Genomic DNA, 19,068 nt, shown 5'->3' on the forward strand with positions numbered 1-19,068 from the left:
TGGCGGCAATTGTAAAAAGGCCTTCTCTGATGACCTAAGAGGATGAGCCGGATTGTACGGAAGTAGGCGATCTCTAAGATGCCCTGGCCCAGAGCAGTATAGGGCTTTAAAGGTCAAAACCAGCACCTTGAATTGGGCCTGGAAGCGAATGGGCAGCCAACGCAGCCGCTGGAGAAGCGGACTGACAGAGTCCAACTGCCTACCTCCGCCTACCTACCACATACGCTCATGTGTTCCTAGGTTTCTAGAGGGCAGTTCTTACATCTGGATAGTGCGAAGTTCACCAGAGGAAGGAGTTCTTGGCCCCCTTCTAGATTTGAAATTCATACAATTCGCTCAGTTTTATCCGCATGAACGTACTGCATAACCAAAGGACAAACTTGTTAATCAACTTAAGAAGACAAACAGACACAGCAAAGATAAGTGAGATACTATCCAAATGGATTCTGCCCACCTCTCACTAGGCCTATGAGAATAAAAACTGCTCACTGCTGGGTGGATATATTGGTCTCTGGATCCTTAAAAAAACAGAAATTTATGGACAGTAACATTCTCTCTCTCAGGTGTCCAAAAGAGTCTTTACAGCTTCCTGTATAAAGAAAGCATCGTTCTTAGGATGGTTTACAACCACTTGGATAACTTTTTTGTTTAAAAGTGATAGATGAATATCCTTAATAGTAGTAACTTAGGGCCCAATCCTATGCAGTGTGTGCCAGCTCCTGGCCAGGGCGCACTGCCACATCTGGTCCAGCGCAAGATCTGCTGGAGCAGCCATTTTCAACCACTGTGCCATGGCACATTGGTGTGCCATGAGTTGTCCACAGGTGTGCCACAGGAATTTGGGAGAAGGTCATTTATTAGTAGGGCCAATGGAGGATGTGAGCCCCCCAGGGGCAACATGGTGTGCTGTCAATTGTCAAAAACCTGATGGTGTGCCTTGACAATTTTAGTGCCCTGTCACAGTGTGCCATGAGATGAAAAAGGTTGAAAATGGCTGGATTGGAGGCTGGCAATCCACTGCCAGCTGCTCCATGTGAAGCGCTTGGAGTTCGGGTGTGGGGGGAGGCAGGGAGGAGGCGTTCTAGGGCAGGCAGAAGGTGGAGAGAAGGTGTGGTGGGGGAGAGAGCGGGGTGGGAGGGGCGGGACCAGAAGAGCTCAGTTCCACCAGATCCAGAGTCCCATGTCAGGCCGCGCTGCCCAACACGAGTCTTCTTGATTCTGCACTGGCTAAAGAGCTGCCGCAGAGTTGAATTGCCCCATTGCAGGGCTACTTCCCTTATTTGGGGAAGTGGACAAATGTCCCCTTCTCCCCAGGAGCCGTCAGGGTCTGCCCAGTTACGCTCAGAATGCCGCAGCCATTTTTAGCACCGCGGTAGCCCCACGTGCTGGGCAGCTCAGGATTGGGCTGTCAGTTAACTGCACTGGAAATATTCATATTGAAGAGCAATTCACAAATCTTAACCAAAAAAATCAAATTGATGTGGGTTCTGAGATCTATTTGATGACTGAATTCGTAGACAAGGATGAAATGGCAGGTTGCCTTCTTCAGTTTTGCATCTGTATGATCTGCAGCTTGGTTGGCCTCATCCCCCCCAACGCTGGAACTGGAAGAACCTGAGTTTCACCTTTATTGGCCTCTGGCCGTGGTGTCTTTTGGTCTCATCTCTGTTAGTGAGATGCTACCTGATTTAAGACTGGAGGATAATTCCACATGACAGGATAGTTGAAAGGCTTGTAGAATCTGCAAAGTGCATGGCTCAGACTAAAAGAACTGGTGTGATTCAGTGCAGAAGCTGGGAGGTCTCTCACTCAATAACAAACCTGATGGGTGGCCTATGCAGCTGCAAATATGATTATTAAACAGAACTATTAGCACTTCAGAGTTTTCATACACTATCTCAGTGATCCTTAGCCCTGTCAGGCTAATTATGTTATCCCCACATTGCTGATAGGCTGAGAAAGAATGATTTGCCTAAGGCCACCTAGTGAGATTAGCATCTAAGTAAGGTTTGAATTAAGGACTTCTCAATCAGAGGTGTCACTACTGCTTGTGTCACCAGCTCGTTGCATTATCCCCATGATGGACCTCCTCCTGTAGCAGACCATACCGAATAAATTACAATACATACATCCTAAATGCAGTGGCATCCCCATTAACTTTAATTATTTTAATATCTAACAATATAGGCCACCCAACAAATCAGTAAGCAACAAAAAAAAAACCAGTTGCCAACTTGATGACACACAACTGAATAAGAGTTCTAGTATTAGCTCTGATACATGGAAATGAGAGCTGATTTACACTAACACCTTATTGATTTCCTGCTGTGTCCTAATAATACCTCAGTGGCTCTCGGAACAATCAGTCTCATTGGTCAGTTTTGAGTTTCAGACATCCACTTTTTGTTACATAAGGCAGTTGTGTTTTCTTTTTCTAGTTATTTGGCTATAACTTTTGATAGAATATAGATACTTCAACATGGTTTGTTTCTTTGCAATCTGCATCAAATTACCCATTGAATGGTATATAACATGACAGTATTATTCAAAAATACCAAAATTTTCACAATTTTGGCCAGTAATTGTGTCACCCCCCTAAGTGCACCAGGTAATGACCTGGTGCAGTCCGCAACCCCTGCACCCCCTACTGACGTCACTGTTCGCAGTTCTTCTCTGCAATGCTACAGAGCATTTTTTCTAAGTTTTCAAAGCTCCTAACATTTATGACCTTAGTAATCCTAACAATCCTGCAAAATAGCTATAACCCACTACAATCCTCCATGTGTTATAAATTTGGAAGGGTCTAAAGGAGGAAAGATAATGGCTTATTCAGTGCCATCTATTGCATTCCTGGTGGAGCTTAGACCTAAATGGAGAGGAACAGATGATCTTAGTACTACTCAAGTTCCTCACAACAGGCCCTTGGAAACTACAATAGTAATCCACTGATATAACAACATGTAACCAAACTCTTGAGTGTCACTACAGAGGAAAAAACAAAAAACAGGGAATTGTATAAATGACATGACCAAGCACTTCGGAAAACATGATCATATATTTGTATGTTTCTTATGCTTATTAACTCCAAAATTAGGTAGTTTGATTACTAAGAAGATTCTCTTCTTAGTAATCTCAGTATAGAATTCAGATCCTAAAGAAGAAATGTTCTTAATTACCTCACTTTACAGAATGCCACAAAACTAACTTGTTTGATCTTATCTTCTTGATGGTCTCTTGCAGTACAACAACCAATAATTACTCAACATCAAAGTGCTCCTGGACAACTTTTTTTTAAACAGGCAGACATCTATGAAATGTAAAGCCCCCTTTGTTTAGAATGTCCTCTAAAAGGCTTGAACCATTTCATCTGAAAAAGAGAAAAAATAGCTCCTCCTGAATTAAAAAAAAAAGGTTCCTTCTCTAACCTAAACTAATGATATTCCAAAGCATGCCTTGACATTTAGAAGCCCATGCAATATTTTAAATGGATGCAATAACAAAGATATTCATTCATTAAAGCTGTACAGAAGCTCCTACCCCAAACTGGGTTCTTCCCCTGAAGGCTCAGGAAATGATACTGCCAGCTACACCTGTTCTGAGGAATGCTCCTGGGTTTGTATTGCTACAGCCATCATGATTGATTTGATCATTGTATTATTCTGCTTTCAGTTTTTAGATAAGGTTTTAAAGATAGTTTTGTAAGCTGTCTTGGCCTTTTGTGTTCGAAAAGGTAGGAAATAAATGTTTTGATTAATAAGAAGGTTGCATGCCTAGATGGTACATGAGGCAGTTTTACAGTTTAAGTTAGAGCTCAAACACCATATGATGATCGGTCACGTGAATGTTTTCCCTGAGAGATGCTTTCTTTACCCAGAGCAGGAGAATGGCATCTAGACTGGAAGTCATGTGTGGATGAGGGCATGCTTATCTGTTTCTCTCTTAAAAGCCATTTTCCAAATGTCTCTCTCCAAGCTAATTTTGATCTTGCAGAGGAAAAGATACAGGTACTTGCACTTTTTCCCATCCCAAGGGGCAAAACAAAACAAAAAGCAACTCAGGGAGCATTTTATGGCATAGTCAATCAAGGAAGTATCCCTTCCTCCCATGTGGATTTTCAGTCCAAATTGCAACTTCCTGCAGCTGCAGATGGTGGTAAAAACCACCATCATAATGGGGAAAATGTGCCATGTTCCATGCAGTTGGATAGAAGTCTAATCATTATGATGTTGTGGCAGCCATCTACATGTTACCCTGCACATGCCCAATCTTGTCTGATCTCGGAAGCTAAGCAGAGTCAGGCCTGGTTAGTACTTGGATGGGAGACTGCTTGGGAATACTGGGTGCTGTAGGCTTATACCATAGTCTTTCAAGACTGAAGGTTGCCAACCAACCATCTACTTTAACTGAGAGTTACAGGGAGACATGAGGGAAAGATGTGGAGCAGCAGGAGTCACACATTTAAGTTGATGTGCAGTTTGGCCCCAAGACTTCTTTGTTCAGACTTCTTTTCAGATTTACTCACATGTGCATGCATGCACATGCACACACACAGTTCATATTTTGTGATATTTTCTGTATCTCTTTTCTAAGTTTTAAGAAAATGAATCACCTTTTGCACACTGTCATGATCTAATAGAACTGGCGATACAGAAATCCAATAAAATCCAGGGGTTGGCTCTATCAGATTGAACAATGGGTAGAAGTTTATAAGTAACAGCTTTCATTTTCTGTTATTCATGTAATGTCTATCCCACCCATAGCCATCGGTTGAAAAATATGGGGCTATCATTAATGTCTGAGAACACCATTCCTTATACCCCCCCCTAGGGTCACTGACCTATTCAATTTCACATCCTGTCCCATACAAAAAATTCACCTTCACACCACACTTTGTGCCAGTTAATGCAACTCCCAAGCCTAAGCAAGAACAACGATAAGTTGTAAATATTTCTCTGCAAGTGCTGTGACCTTAATCACACCTTTATCTCTCATAATGTTTCACACTGTTTCTGAGGAAGTGTGAAAAATTACACACTTCCAAATGCTGCAAGGAAGACAGAAGATTATTCCTAGAATTAAACTTGCAAACTCTTCCCAGGGTGCCTCAGGCTCAAATGACACGTGATGCCAGTCAGGTTCCTGCAGGGCAATTGTTCCTAAGGGGCAATTTCCAGCAGGAGATCAGTGGGGGGAAGGAAGGGGCATCTTAACTTACCTTTATTTCACCTGTCCAAATTGCCCCTTTTGGACTCATCATGGGAAGAGCCATATGGATACCTGTTCCCTTTCCCCAGCAGGAAAAGACGAATAAAATAAAATAATCTGGACTGCACCGCTTCAGACTGGAAGCGGAAGAATTGCCTGACTAAATATGACTCCGCAGAAAAAGAAATTTCCCTGCACAAAAATTCAGATTCAGGGGAAAGGGTCTAACCTAGCCTTCTTGCTAATATGCTAGTTTTCAGATGTTTATTTCCCCACAACAACGTTTCTCAAAATTAGCTGAAAACACCTTTGTTCTGAATCAAAACTGACAGGGCTCCACAAACAGAGATCTCTCTCAGTACTTCCTGGAGTGCCAGGATTTGAATCTGAGACAGCAGCATATCAGTGACAAAGTTCTTGCATGCAGAAGTCAACCGCTGGTATTTCCAGGTACTGCTGGGATAGACCCCTAGCTGAAATCCCGAAGAACTGCTGTCAATCAGAGTCAAAAATATTTATTCACAACAAGTTTTATATATTGCCTTTCTGCCTTCAAAAAAGCGATCACAGTAATTTACAATAACTACGGACCGACAGTCAGTGCAGACAATCCAGAACGGTCTGATTCAATATGGCAGATTAATGCTTTCTTTATATGCTGGATATACACTGTTATCCAGATCCAGAGAAGTCATCATACACACAAATTGACTTCAACCATTTTACTGGGTTGTGCCTAAACTGTGATAATCCAAATCGCCATATCTGGTGAGTGGAAAGAAAATGACCAAACATAATCCAAAAAAGAAGAAAAAAAGAAGTCCATGCTGGGATCCTTATTTCCTTTTGATTCAAGCACTGATATTGTAATAGTATGGTGCCCATGACGCATTCTCGGCATCACCTGGCAGGACAAAGTTCCAAACAACACAGTCCTGGAACGTGCTGGAATCCCTAGCATGTATTCACTGCTGAAACAAAGACGCCTGCGTTGGCTCGATCATGTCGTGAGAATGGATGATGGGCGGATCCCAAAGGATCTCCTCTATGGAGAACTCGTGCAAGGAAAGCGCCCTACAAGTAGACCACAGCTGCGATACAAGGACATCTGCAAGAGGGATCTGAAGGCCTTAGGAATGGACCTCAACAAGTGGGAAACCCTGGCCTCTGAGCGGCCCGCTTGGAGGCAGGCTGTGCAGCATGGCCTTTCCCAGTTTGAAGAGACACTTTGCCAACAGTCTGAGGCAAAGAAGGAAGGCCCATAGCCAGGGAGACAGACCAGGGACAGACTGCACTTGCTCCCGGTGTGGAAGGGATTGTCACTCCCGGATTGGCCTTTTCAGCCACACTAGACGCTGTGCCAGAACCACCTTTCAGAGCGCGATACCATAGTCTTTCGAGACTGAAGGTGCCCGTGAAGACAACAGTAATGAGAAGTACATCCATACTCACACAATAAAGTTCCAATCTTACCTCCAGGTACTGGTGAGTTATCTGTAGAGCCTGGTCGATGATACTGAAGATATTCCTCCAATCAAAGTCCACCATGCCTTTTCTTGTTCTCTCCCGCGGTCCATTATGGAGAAAATTGATCACATCTTCTACAGTGAAACCTTCAGAACTCAGATGCTCATTTAAGAAACCTTTCACTGTAGGATTCTGCAGAGTGTCCTATGGGGAAACGGCAAGTCCTATTGCACATATAATGTTTTTACATGCTATTTCCATATTACAACAGATCAACAGTGAAATAGGTGGATTTGAACTTTGATGATATTTAGGAAAGAATTATATGCCACCTGGCAAATGTGAGTTCTCAAACTCACAGTTGCCACAGTAACATGAACATGGGGGGTGTGTGATTAGCATAAGAGAATCAGTAGGTGAGAAGAAAATGTGCTTAAACTTTTCCACGTCCATCAATTCTCTGCTACAATGCACCCCCAGGAGCCATTCCCCCCAGCTGCCCTTACTGTCAGTTTCAGATTGCAGCTAATGAAAAATCAGTGGCAGTAGTCATTTCCAGAAAATTGGTGGGTAAGAGACAAATTAAGCCTCTCCTTTCTCCCGAGTGACCATGGCAAACCATTTAATATATTTCAGTAATATTCCAAAGTTGTATTTTCATCTACACTTGACTACTGCCTTCCCATATTATATTAGTCTGTTTTACAGCCCACAATAAATATGGCATCTGCACCTACCCGGATCATATTCATTTGCACACTGTCTTGAAAGAAGTTCCACACTTGAGGTCCCACTTCTTTCCAGGCTTGAGTCAACAGTCTGAGGCGCTCAAGTTCCTCAAATGTGGAATTTGCCTGAGGCACCAAGAAGTTGCAGATTGAGAAAAGAACGTAAGTGTCCGCCTTATTAATCACAACCAGAAATATTGACAATGAAGGATACTTTGGAATTTGAGGATTTTTCTATGGGCAACTCACATTTGGTGGGCAGGTCAATGAAATGTTATGGGTGGATTTGCTAGGCTGTTAGCAGCATGTGCAGGGTAAATTACAGAATGCCATGCAAAAAGGTGGGTTTCCTTGGGCCTAGACTTTCTTCACGTCCTGTGACGGGGCAGGAAGAATCAGGCTTTCAGGATCCTGTTCTACCCACTGGATCCAGGTGCAGAACAGTGACTCAGAGGACAACCCCATCAGTCATATACTGGCATGGTTTATGAACACATTTACACCTGAGTTATGATAGGGATTCCAATGCAAAATCTAAAGCTGCGTGGCACACCTGCACAAATACCTAGAGCAGTATTCTTCAATTTGTGCTCCCCTGGGGCTATCTGAGACTCCTTCAGGGGCTCCATAAGCACACCATAAGTGGCCACCATCTGCTTAATGCTGCACCCACTCCATGCATATGCTGGCAATCTGGGGATCCCTGAGACTCTGCACATGGCCTGGTAGGGTCCCTGAGACCCCATTAGAGTGTAAAGGACTCCAGACACTGAAAGGTTTGAGAACCACTGACCTAGACGAGCCAGTTAACACACTTATTTTTCTGGTAAGTAGGTGAGAATGAAATGTGCTTAACTTTTTTTTTTTAAATTCTCCACTACTATGCATCTCCCACACCCTGCAGCTACACTTCCAGTTTCAGACTCCAGTTGATGAAAAATCAGTGGTGGTAGGCATTTCCAAAAAATTGGTGGGTAAGAGGAGCATTAAGCATCTCCATTCTCCTGAGTGACCACAGCAAACCATTTATTTCTGCAATGTTCTTATTCTAAAGTTGCATTTTCATCCATGCTGGACTACTACCTTCCCATATTATATTAGTCTACTTTACAGTCTATAGCCCATTGCTGAAAAATGATTAGCATAAAGTCAGGTATGACAGGTCGTTTTTTTTAAACTTGCAGTTTTGCTTGCTATTGTCAAACTATTGGCAAATACCCTGTTCTACAGCAAATCACCCACAGATCTCAAGTACATCCCCATCTCCCTTCTGCTTATCCCTGTTCTATGTCTTCTATCCAGAAGACTATCCCGTATCAGGAGAGCTATTCCTCTAATACAAAAATGATAAGGGATATCTAGCAACCTTACCATAAACCTGCAATTCACAATGTCTGGTTCTTGCTTGTTCAAGGGCCCCCTCTTGTAAAGTGCTTAATTAAAGTGGTGTACTGTATAGGTGTACCAGAGAGAGAGAGAGAATCCCTTACATTCTTCAATACCTCCCGCACAGCAGGTGAATCAGGAGCAAAGAGAATTTTTCCCATCAGTAATGGTTTCACAGCACTCCAGGCAATCTTTGTTAAAGGGTTTGATTCCATGGTTTGGATCAATTTGTTACAAAAGGGTGCTGTTGGGAGAGGGGAAAGAGGAGAAAAGAGGACATAGGTTATATAACATTCACTCAGTTTCACAGTTTGGAACATAACGTATTCTAGCATCTCATATTACTAATAAAACACTGCACCAGCTTCTAGAAGCCAAACAAGCTGAGCAAAAAGATTAATTGTGTAGCTATGCAGCAATTCCCAGTAGTTGCTATTGGATTTTAATCTAGAAGGGAGAAGGTTTTTAGCATGCAATTTACAGCTATACAACCGCCTTAAACAGCCGTTAGCAAGTTGAGACAACAGGCAGTTAAAAGATTCTTCCAGTAATCGGACATTCATGGGGGCAGGAAATGAGACCGCATATGCAGCTCTAAGATGTATTTTTTTCCTCTACAAATCTCCAGTACCAGCATAGGAAAAAGGGAACCAAAGAAGTGATAGGATATATTCTGCATTTAAACAAAATCTCAAATTACCATTTTGATTATTTAATCTTACAGCCCAAAAATGGTTGCCACTGCATCCTATACATTCAGCGGGCAGTGCCGGCAGTTTCTCAGAAGAAGAGCACTTTCTTCCCCAGGTAAGGCGAGTAGCCCCACAATGGGGCCACTTGATTCTATGGCAACCCAAGGGTTGGCGTAGAATTAAAAGCTTCCATGTTGGGCTGGTTCAGAATCCGGTGGAGCAAAGCTCCACCAGTCCTGCCTCCCTCCTGCCCCATTCCCTCCCCCAGCATGCCTCCTGCCCTACTTCACTCTGCCTCCCCCCACCCCGAAATGCCTCCTCCCCACCTCCCCCCACGCCCCACCTACCTCTCCACTGCCTGGCAGTTTGCGCAACTGCCAAGTGGCAGAGCACCAGTGCTCCACTGGTGTTAGCCCAGAGCCGGCTGGCACTGAGCTAGCACTGGTGCTCCACGGGTGCTGAGGGCTGCCAGCACTTTTGCGACAATGTGCACTGGCAGTGAGCCAATGCACACCCCATAGGATTGGGCCCATAGTCTCTAGATGCTGATAAAAAAGATCCAATCTTTTTTTTAAAAAAAGAAGGCAACTTCAGAAGCAGAATTACACTCAATTCCATTCCAAAATAGAACTTGCCTCTGGCTACACCTGATTTTATACCTGTTTAACTCCTATATTCAGCACAACATGATTGGTGTAGTTTTTCTTTCTAAAAACCCAGTATTTCCTAAAATCTACATGCATTGGGGTACTGTTTGGTTCTGAAAGCATTAGGGTGCTGAGAAAGTACAAAAAAATACATATTGTAAGAGTAATATATCTTTTAAAGAAATATGTTTGAAGACTGGATCATGAATCTGAAATGTAAGTTTAATATAATTTAACATTTGGAGCAAAAGGCAAAATTGAAAAACAAAAATTGAGGCAAAATTGAAACAACCAATTCAGATCATAGTGTGCCCAAGTTAAGTGTGCTAACTTTCAAGATCCTAAACAAATCTATATGAAGAACCCACCAGAACACAATTCCTCATACAGCACTGAGGATAAAAGTTGTGCAGAAATATAGCACATTCAGATGCTGATAATTATTAAAAACAAATGATCAAACAATGAAGAAAAAAATGCATCTTGCTTCATAGGTATAATAGGGTTTTAAAAAACCATGAAATGCAGAAACTAACATAAAAATTAGGTGGTAAATTATTATTATTATTAACAGTATTTATATACCGCTTTTCAACTGAAAGTTCACAAAGCCGTTTACAGAGAAAATCAAACAACTAATGGCTCCCTGTCCCAAAAGGGCTCACAATCTAAAATAACATTCTGCTGTTTATCCTTTCAAAACATCAGGGTAAAAAGTAGCTTAGGGACATTTCAGCTGTTACAAAGAGGTTGGATTCCTATGTGTCCCCTGCAGGTTGATCACATTTTTCTAGAACATTTGAAGGATATTTGCAGTCCCCAAGAGAGATGGATTTCAGCACGGCTCAAACACTAGATTAGTGACTGGAGAAAAAGACATAGAGCCCAATCCTAAACTATGCACGTTGGCTCACCAGCCCTAGTGCCTGTGCTCCTCCAGTGCTAGCCCGCGCTGGCTGTCGCTGGGTTAGCGCCAGGCGAGTGCTGGAGCTCCACCACTCGGCGGTCGCGTGGACTGCCAAGCAGCAGAAAGGTAGGTGGAGTGGACGTGTGGGGGGGCAGGAAGGAGGCATTGCAGGGCTATTCACTTTACACAGGAGAAGGGGACAAAAGTGACCTTCTCCTGAGGAGCCGCTGGCAACTACCTGGAGCGCGTAGGATACGGTCGCATCCATTTTTGGCACCACTGCAGCCCCGTGCACTGGGCAGCTCAGGATTGGGCTGATAGTCAACCATGGTGGAGTTGTAGGGATAATTCATCTTTTCCACAATATGTGACTATATATTGTTTTAATTGCTGTGAGCTATCTTGAGAATTATTTCTTAACATAAAGATGGGATATCTTTAGTGTACATTCCTAAGAGAAACAAATGGGAAGTAGTATTAAGTAAAATTAAAGTAAAATTAAAGAAACGGTTTAATTTAAACTGATATAAAACATACATTTTAATACAAAATGTATTCAGCTCAGGGAATGTTCTGTCACATTATACTGCTGAAATTAGGCACTTGGCAAAAGCATATTGTATGATACATTCCTAATGACTACTACAAATCAGGGCTCTGTTGAAAGAACCCATTTTAACAATCTTCTAACTTCATTTAAATAACTTTAATACTACTTAATATCATTAAATAACTTTAAAAAATTTACTTTGCAGAGTTTTTCTCCAAATGGACAAAGTACTCAGCACTGCCCACTCTGAGTCATCTTGTAGCTCATCTTGAAACATCTGGTTCTTGTCAATAGAGTCAAGATACCACAACCAGCAAACTGATGGACCAATCTTAAATGGCAGCCTGGCAGCGACCATATACATCTACCAGATTCCTACCCCTAATGGCTCCAAGCTGCCTTGTGTCTTAGCATAGACAAAACACAAATCGTTTAGGTCAAATACCACAGATGTCTGATTATGTAAACAGTAGCGTTATCAATCTCCACAAAACTCTATAGATCCTAAAGTCACTTACTGGTGGTGTTGTCATAAAAATAAACTGATTGCTTCTTTGTAGAGTCAACTCCAAGGAAGGCTTTGTAATTATTATCTTCATACCAGTTGAGAGAGAGTATTCTGGAACCACCTCCTTCTGGGTAACCACATATAAGATCAGATAAAGCACTCATCAGCTGCCCCAAGGATGCTAGCTCTCCATCTTGCAGAAATGGTTGCAGAACTGACAAAAGGTCTTGAATGCTTGGCCTATGCGCCAGCTGTAGTGAACAAACCATCTGTATGAATGCCTATGCTAAGGACGAAAGGTATCAAATTCACCTATGCACACTTACATTAGAACCCACTGGTGAAACACAGTTAAAGAAACCTGCCTTCTTCTGGGCCTTCAGTGCTGATGGGAACAATCTTGCTCTTATGGTCTCCTGCTCTGAAAATGTTCATACAATGTGTTTGCAGCACCCTTGCTACATGCAGAAGGTGCCCACCTGATGCCTGGTGTTTAAAAACAATTGTCAAACTGTAATGATGCAAGGCATGCTTGTAGTTGGGTAGGAATGTGATCAAAAAATCTGGAGAATCAAACCTGAGAGCAGCCTGATGATGGCCAAGTTATAGATTATGTTAACCACTTTGATTGACCCTACATTATTTAAAAATAAAATAAATTAGCAGTTGTGTGGGATGCAGTCACTCTTGACATGCAGGGAGGGGAAGAGTAACCCTTTCCCTATGCAGCACTTCCAATGAAATGATTAGCCCTGAGAGGGAAAGCTTATCTGTCAGAGTGGCATACTGAGATAGGTAAAGAGATTCTGAAAATACATAAGGTAGCAGGAAGTCTCAAACACAGATCATGAGACCAGGCAAGATGGAAGGGCAGAGAATGAATAATGGTAGAGCAGTACTCTTGCCATAGCTCTGGACAAGAATTTGTGAAATCAACTCAGAAAGGTGACTTCTTTAGACTCTGAAAAGCAGTCAGATCAGAGATTATAGCTAATCTGAGGATGGATTTATACAAACAAATAGAAAGCTAGTATACAGGAAGAGAACTCAGGGCCTGATTCAGAACCCTGCAGTTGGCTCACCGCCAGCGCACACTGCTGCAAACATGCCGTAAGGCTCAGCGCCATATCCTGGGCTCAGCGCCAGAGCTAACCCAACGCGAGCCTGCACTGGGCCAGCTCTGGTACTGGGCCTGCATTCCAACGCCCAGCAGTTGCCCAGACCACCTGGTGGCAGAGAGGTGAGTGGGGGGAGACAGGGAGGAAGTGTTCCAGGACATGTGGAGGGCGCGGAGGAAGTGTGGCGGGACTGGCGAAGCTTTGCTCCACCAGATCCTGAATCCCATGTGGGACTGCGCAGTCTGATATGGGACTCTCCAATTCTGCAGCAGCTCCAAAGATTCTGAAGAATCTAGCAGCCCCATTGAGCGGGTGAGGGGATAAAAGTCCTCTTCCCCAAGGAGCCACTGGCGGTTGTCTGGTTGCATGCTGGATACCGTGGCAGCCTCATGCACCAGGCAGCTCAGGATTGGGCTGTAAGCCCTCTCCCAGCTGTGCAAGTTTTCTACTTTCTAATTTTTGTCTTTTGAGAACCACCACCAAAAAGTGATTCCCCTATTTGAAGTCTGAAATAGAACACTCCGTGTTACCTCATTCTGCAGCATGTACTGCTGCAACCTAAACTGAATAATAACAAGCAACCTGCAATGGGTACATATGGACAGCCTAGAGTAGTGGCAGTACTATCACAGGTGAGTGGTACAAAAATACAACGTTACAAATCATGGCAATAAGATGAAGTCGCTAACTTGATAAGACATACACAACTACAGCAATATTTACTATCTGAAATCATGAAAGGGGTCCAAGCAGCTGTGTGTTCAATGCTCTCTAAAGATGACCATGTGAAAACTGTGCTGCAGCCTAGTTCTTTTCAGATATCAGCAGAAAAACAATTTTTATTAAAATTTGGCATTTAGAAAGAGTGGTTGGTTTCTCATTTATGTTTGTGTGACAGTATATGGACATTTTTTTAAAATGCCATTTTATTATGCTACTATGATGGCTTCTCTCTGATGTGTGCCACTTTGAGACTTGGAGAGGGCTACAAAAGTAGTTGAGAAAGTTAAAATAAAACAGAAGGATTGTGAAACCCAATGTTATTTTGTGACATCTGAAAGGAGTAAGGTACACAACTCCCAAGTCGCTTATGTTCATATCAATTTGTTAGAAGCATGGCAACTGCCTGCAGATGCATTCTCTGAGCCAATCAACTTTCCTGCCTACTACAAAAAGACAACATTTGCTTTCCTCACAATGTGCTTTTTGCCTGCTCTGGGATTCAAATTGTTTACGTACTGCAATCTACATGTGGAGGATGTTTTAACTCACTTTCAGTGCAATCCTATCTTGCGCTAGAACAGGCAGGCCAGAAGGCCTGCGCTGTATCCAGCACAAGATACGGCCCCAATGTAGCTCAGCCAGAGGTAAGTAAAATTTCTCCCCTTACCCCCAGGTAATCTCCTTGGACTTGCGCCATCTCCTGAGGTGGCATAAGTCCGATGAGAGCAGAGCAGCTTGAAGCCACTCCATGCTGCTCGGGAACAGGGGTTAGGATCTGGCAGCCTTGCCTCCTGCTCCCTGCCCGCCCACCAAGCTCAACTGATGCAAGCCTCCCCAGCAGAATTGGCACGGAGGCTGGATTCAATCTCTGCAGGCCGGCACGATTCCCTGCACTGGCCCAGCTGACTGACGAGGAGGCACAAACATGCTTTATGGCACATTTGCAACCCTCCTGGGCAGGCGTAAGGGACTTGCGCCGGCCCAAGGGTTCCTCAGGATTGTGCCCTTTGTCTCCCCCAACCCACATGACTGATGGGACCATTTATAAAAAACAATGTGCTGGGGTTTATTTTAAAAAGTGGAAGAAAGAATGGGATAACTCTGCTTAATCTACACAGCTTCAAGTTCTTATAACGCTTGCATTATGCCTACTTGACACTTACCGCTTGCACTGCATAGGACATATTAGAAAGTATTCGTCCCCACATTCGTAGATCAATGCCTTGGGCATTACTGTCTAAGACAGTAGGAAGCTGTGAATGAAGAAAAATGAAGGTTCATGAGTTAAAATAAACTTTAAAAAGTTATGGCCGGTATCCAATAACTCTCTAAAATTTAGAAACTACCATTAAAGCTGGTGAAACATTGTGGTTAAGAGACTGAGATATGAACCAGAAAACCTCAGTTTGAATTTTACCTGGGTCATTTAGGTAGCCCTAGGCAAGCCACTCTGCTTTAGTCCCCCATCTGCTACAGGCTCAACCAGGGCAGGCCTTTGGAGTTGCAGGACCCAATACCAAACATTTCTGTTGGGGACCCATCCCCACGGGCCCCCCACACTCACCATCACAAGCAGCAGCAGCGAGCTCACCACCAACTGCTTCCAGGGGGCCAGTTCCAACCCAAACAGATCCAGGGGCAGGCAGGCCACATAAGAGCTCCACTTGCCACGCCAGCCTCTGCATGGAGGCTTACCTCCAGGCAAAGTGCTGGCTGTGACTGTGGGCAACTAGCTCTTTGCTGCAATACAGGGAGCCCTGATGAACAGAGCCCAATTGCAATGAATGGATGCAACTGGGCTAAAGCCAGCCCTTGGCCCAAAGCACAGGGTTGTAGTAAAGATTACAAGGCAACAGATTGCCAGGAACTGTAAAGATAAAAATGACTTCAACATTTATAGCACAGCATTTTAATTAAAAGAATATAAGCCAATGGGACATAGCAACATGTTTAAGGCTGCATCCTTAATAGACTGAAGTCTACCCCTCCCCCACATCTGCCACTGAATTTGCTTTAAAAATAGCTAATTATTTACATAATGTACAAATTAAACTGCCTGGATTTGGTGCAGTAGAATACAGGAATCCTAGATCGAGAGTCCCATAATCAGGGCACGGTCACCACAAAGACTCTTTCCCTCACCCGCTCCCAGTCAGTGGAATGTGGAGAAGGATCTCTTGGAACACTTTAACAAAAAGACAGGTTCGTATGCTAGAAAGTGGTCCTTCAGGTATCTTTTGTATCTGTATAAACTGGAGTCGTTTCCTAGTGTCAATCTCTAAGTTTGACCCTAGAGGGCCCTGATAGAAAAGGAGAGGGTGGAGAAGGAGCAGGGGAGAAGATGAGTGGAGGAAAGAAAAATGTAGGCAAAAGATGTGACACTATAAATAACCTGGCATCGAAATCTTGTGTGTTCCTTCTTGCTAGAAATAAGATACAAAAATGTTCCAGTCCCAAGCTATCATTCATTGTTGGCAACCTTCAGTCTCAAAAGACTATGGTATCGTGCTCTGAATGGTGGTTCTGGAACAGTGTCTAGTGTGGCTGAAAAGGCCGATTCGGGAGTGACAATCCCTTCCACACTGGGAGCAAGTGCAGTCTGTCCCTGGTCTGTCTCCCTGGCTATGGGCCTTAAAGATCAGAACTAGCAAAGTTGAATTGGAACCAGAAACAAATTGGCAATCAATAAAGTTGTTTCAATAGGCGAGTTGCATGCAGGGCCAGTTCCTGCCTCCTGAGGCACGATGCCAAATGCTGCCCCCTTACCCAATGATATGCTAGACTCAGTGGTGTAGCTAAGGGGGTGCAGGGGGTAGCAGTTGCACCAAGCTTTAGGGGGGCAGTAAGCTGAGCTTGACACTAGTGACCAAAATTGGGAAAATCTTGGCATGCATGAGTAATACCAACATGTCATATGTCATTGGAAAGGTAATTTTATGCTGAATGCAATGAAACAAACTGCACTGGAATATCTATATTCTATCAAACGTTATGGCCAATTAACCATAAAATGAAAACACAACTGCCTTATGGAACAAAAAGTGGATTGTCTTAACTCAAAACTGACCTATGAAACTGATTGTTCTGAGAGGCAATGACATGTTGCAATGACATGTTATCATGATACAGCATGAAACCAATAAAGTGTTAATATGAGTCAGCTCTCATTTCCATGTATCATAATACATTTACCCCTGCTAACTGCATAAAAAGGCACTTTTTCAAGTGGTGCCCCTCTTATATTTAGCAAGGGGAGAATAACCATCCCTCTTCACCCCAGCACAGTGTCTCTGACTGATAAGGGGCATACGTTGTATTTATTCACTTAATTAAATTTGATTTTGTTGGGGGGGGGCCTACAAATCTTGTTTGACCGCAGGTAGTGGCCTTAGCTATGCCACTGACAGAGGGGAGGCAGCAGAGCAAGTGGGTGGCGAGCTGCTGGGGAGAGGTGGTGGGTTCCTCCCAATTTTCACATTTTTTAAAACCCTGGTGTGATGTCACTTCCTGTTGTGACATCACTTCCGGGGCAACATTTTGAGCTTGGCACTGGGGTACACGATCATTAGCTATGCCACTGGCTAGACTCTGCTCCTCCTGCTCTCCAATGTCTTGCTCAGCACGTTCCCCCCCCCCCACATCTGCTTTTCCTCTCTGTTCCTCTCATCCTTCTCCATTCCAGGAAGTGGAAGGAGAAGAAGGGGCAACAGAAGGAAGTAGTCAGAGATAGGCACACTCCCACCTATCTTCTGCCTGAAACAACTGCTTCAGTTGGCCTCATGGATGCGCTGGCCCTGCTTGCACACTCCCCTAACCATCTATGACCAGAAATCTGTCTGAAGCAATTATATTTCCACAGAGCATGTGATTAGGGCAGCAGGGATCTTCTTATGTGTGGGAAAATTTTGAAATGATGAATTGGATTTTTTCACTCACATAAATCCAATTCACCATTTCAAAATGTCTTTCAGACACGTGGTCAGTGTAGTTGAGGAGATGGGCAACTTAGCACAATCGTATGCATGTCTACTCAGAAGTAAGTACCACTGTGTTCAATGGGGCTTACCCAAGGAAAATGTGTATAGGATTACAGCCTTAGGTGCTTGTTCTGGGGCCTACACCCATTGAGTACAAGTTCTTCAAAACAGTTAAATAATATCCTTTCCTGCAATACGTCAGCAGCAAGGACGGGAAATTAATGCAGAGTTGTTTTAGACAAACTCTGCCAGGCTTGTAAAATATGAATTTCCCACTATATTGAAGCAATTGTTCATTAGAATGTGGGTAGGAGCAAGCTCTTGTTTCAGAGTATTTCTCTTTCTCTTCCCAGCAGGCTTCCTCTTTGAGTTTAGATTTCATACCCTAAGGCAGAGTTGTAAAATGAAGCAGCCCTCAATCAGATTGTGGGTTAAAAGGTTCCTAACTGAATCTAACTACAGTACTCAGGCTAAAGGCACCATTCCATCCAGGCAGCAAACTGACAGAGAAACCAGAGAAAAGCTTCTGATGCAAATATAACTCACAAGCTGTCATAAACCTGTCATAAACCAACTGAGAGTTTTATGGAAAGCACACGTGGGTATTTATAACCTGCCTTGTACGGTGAACAGGAACGCCTGCAACCCAAACAGCCCCGAGTTATTGTTGATGCTTTCTCTGAAGCTTCCAAAGGCGCAAGATACAGAGAGATTGTGAGACTGTCTTATTCCAGAGAGCAGCCTTTTCCTCACCTTAAAAGTGCTGTAGCATGGAACACTATTCAACATAAATACAATATTATGTGCACACTTGATCTGCAATCCTCACTTTCCAACTAACTCTGCGCACTGCAACGTCAGATGATTCCCACTGCCTATTTTTTCCACCCCAGTACTTGTCTGTTGAACACTTCTGGAGGAAATATAAGGAATGTGCTGATTCAAACAATTATAAATTCACTCTTTCCACCTTCATCCTTACTCCTTTCCTTGCCAGACAAGACTCCCCTATCCTCTCTCCGATTTTGTAGCTTTTGTAGCCCAGTCATTTCTTTTACGTTTGGATTCACATCACAATCTTCCCCTCCACTCCTTTTTCACCACCAAAATACCTTGCAATATTTTTCCAAGGAAACAAACTGATATGACTTTCCATCTCC

At 43.4% G+C, this 19,068-nt stretch overlaps 1 protein-coding gene across 1 annotated transcript in view; it reads right to left on the bottom strand.

Annotated features, from left to right (window-relative positions):
• The window catches only part of ABCA4 (ATP binding cassette subfamily A member 4), a 126,718-nt gene that overhangs the window by 78,107 nt on the left and 29,543 nt on the right, over positions 1–19,068 (bottom strand). Inside the window, exons 7-11 of the mRNA XM_066624558.1 lie at positions 15,095–15,184; positions 12,101–12,341; positions 8,891–9,030; positions 7,410–7,526; positions 6,679–6,876 (exon numbers count right to left, since the gene is read on the bottom strand). Of these exons, the coding sequence (XP_066480655.1) occupies positions 6,679–6,876; positions 7,410–7,526; positions 8,891–9,030; positions 12,101–12,341; positions 15,095–15,184 (786 nt within the window). The remainder of the gene's footprint in view (positions 1–6,678; positions 6,877–7,409; positions 7,527–8,890; positions 9,031–12,100; positions 12,342–15,094; positions 15,185–19,068) is intronic.

Source organism: Tiliqua scincoides, chromosome 4, assembly GCF_035046505.1.
Source record: "Tiliqua scincoides isolate rTilSci1 chromosome 4, rTilSci1.hap2, whole genome shotgun sequence".
NCBI classification, from domain to species: domain Eukaryota; kingdom Metazoa; phylum Chordata; class Lepidosauria; order Squamata; family Scincidae; genus Tiliqua; species Tiliqua scincoides.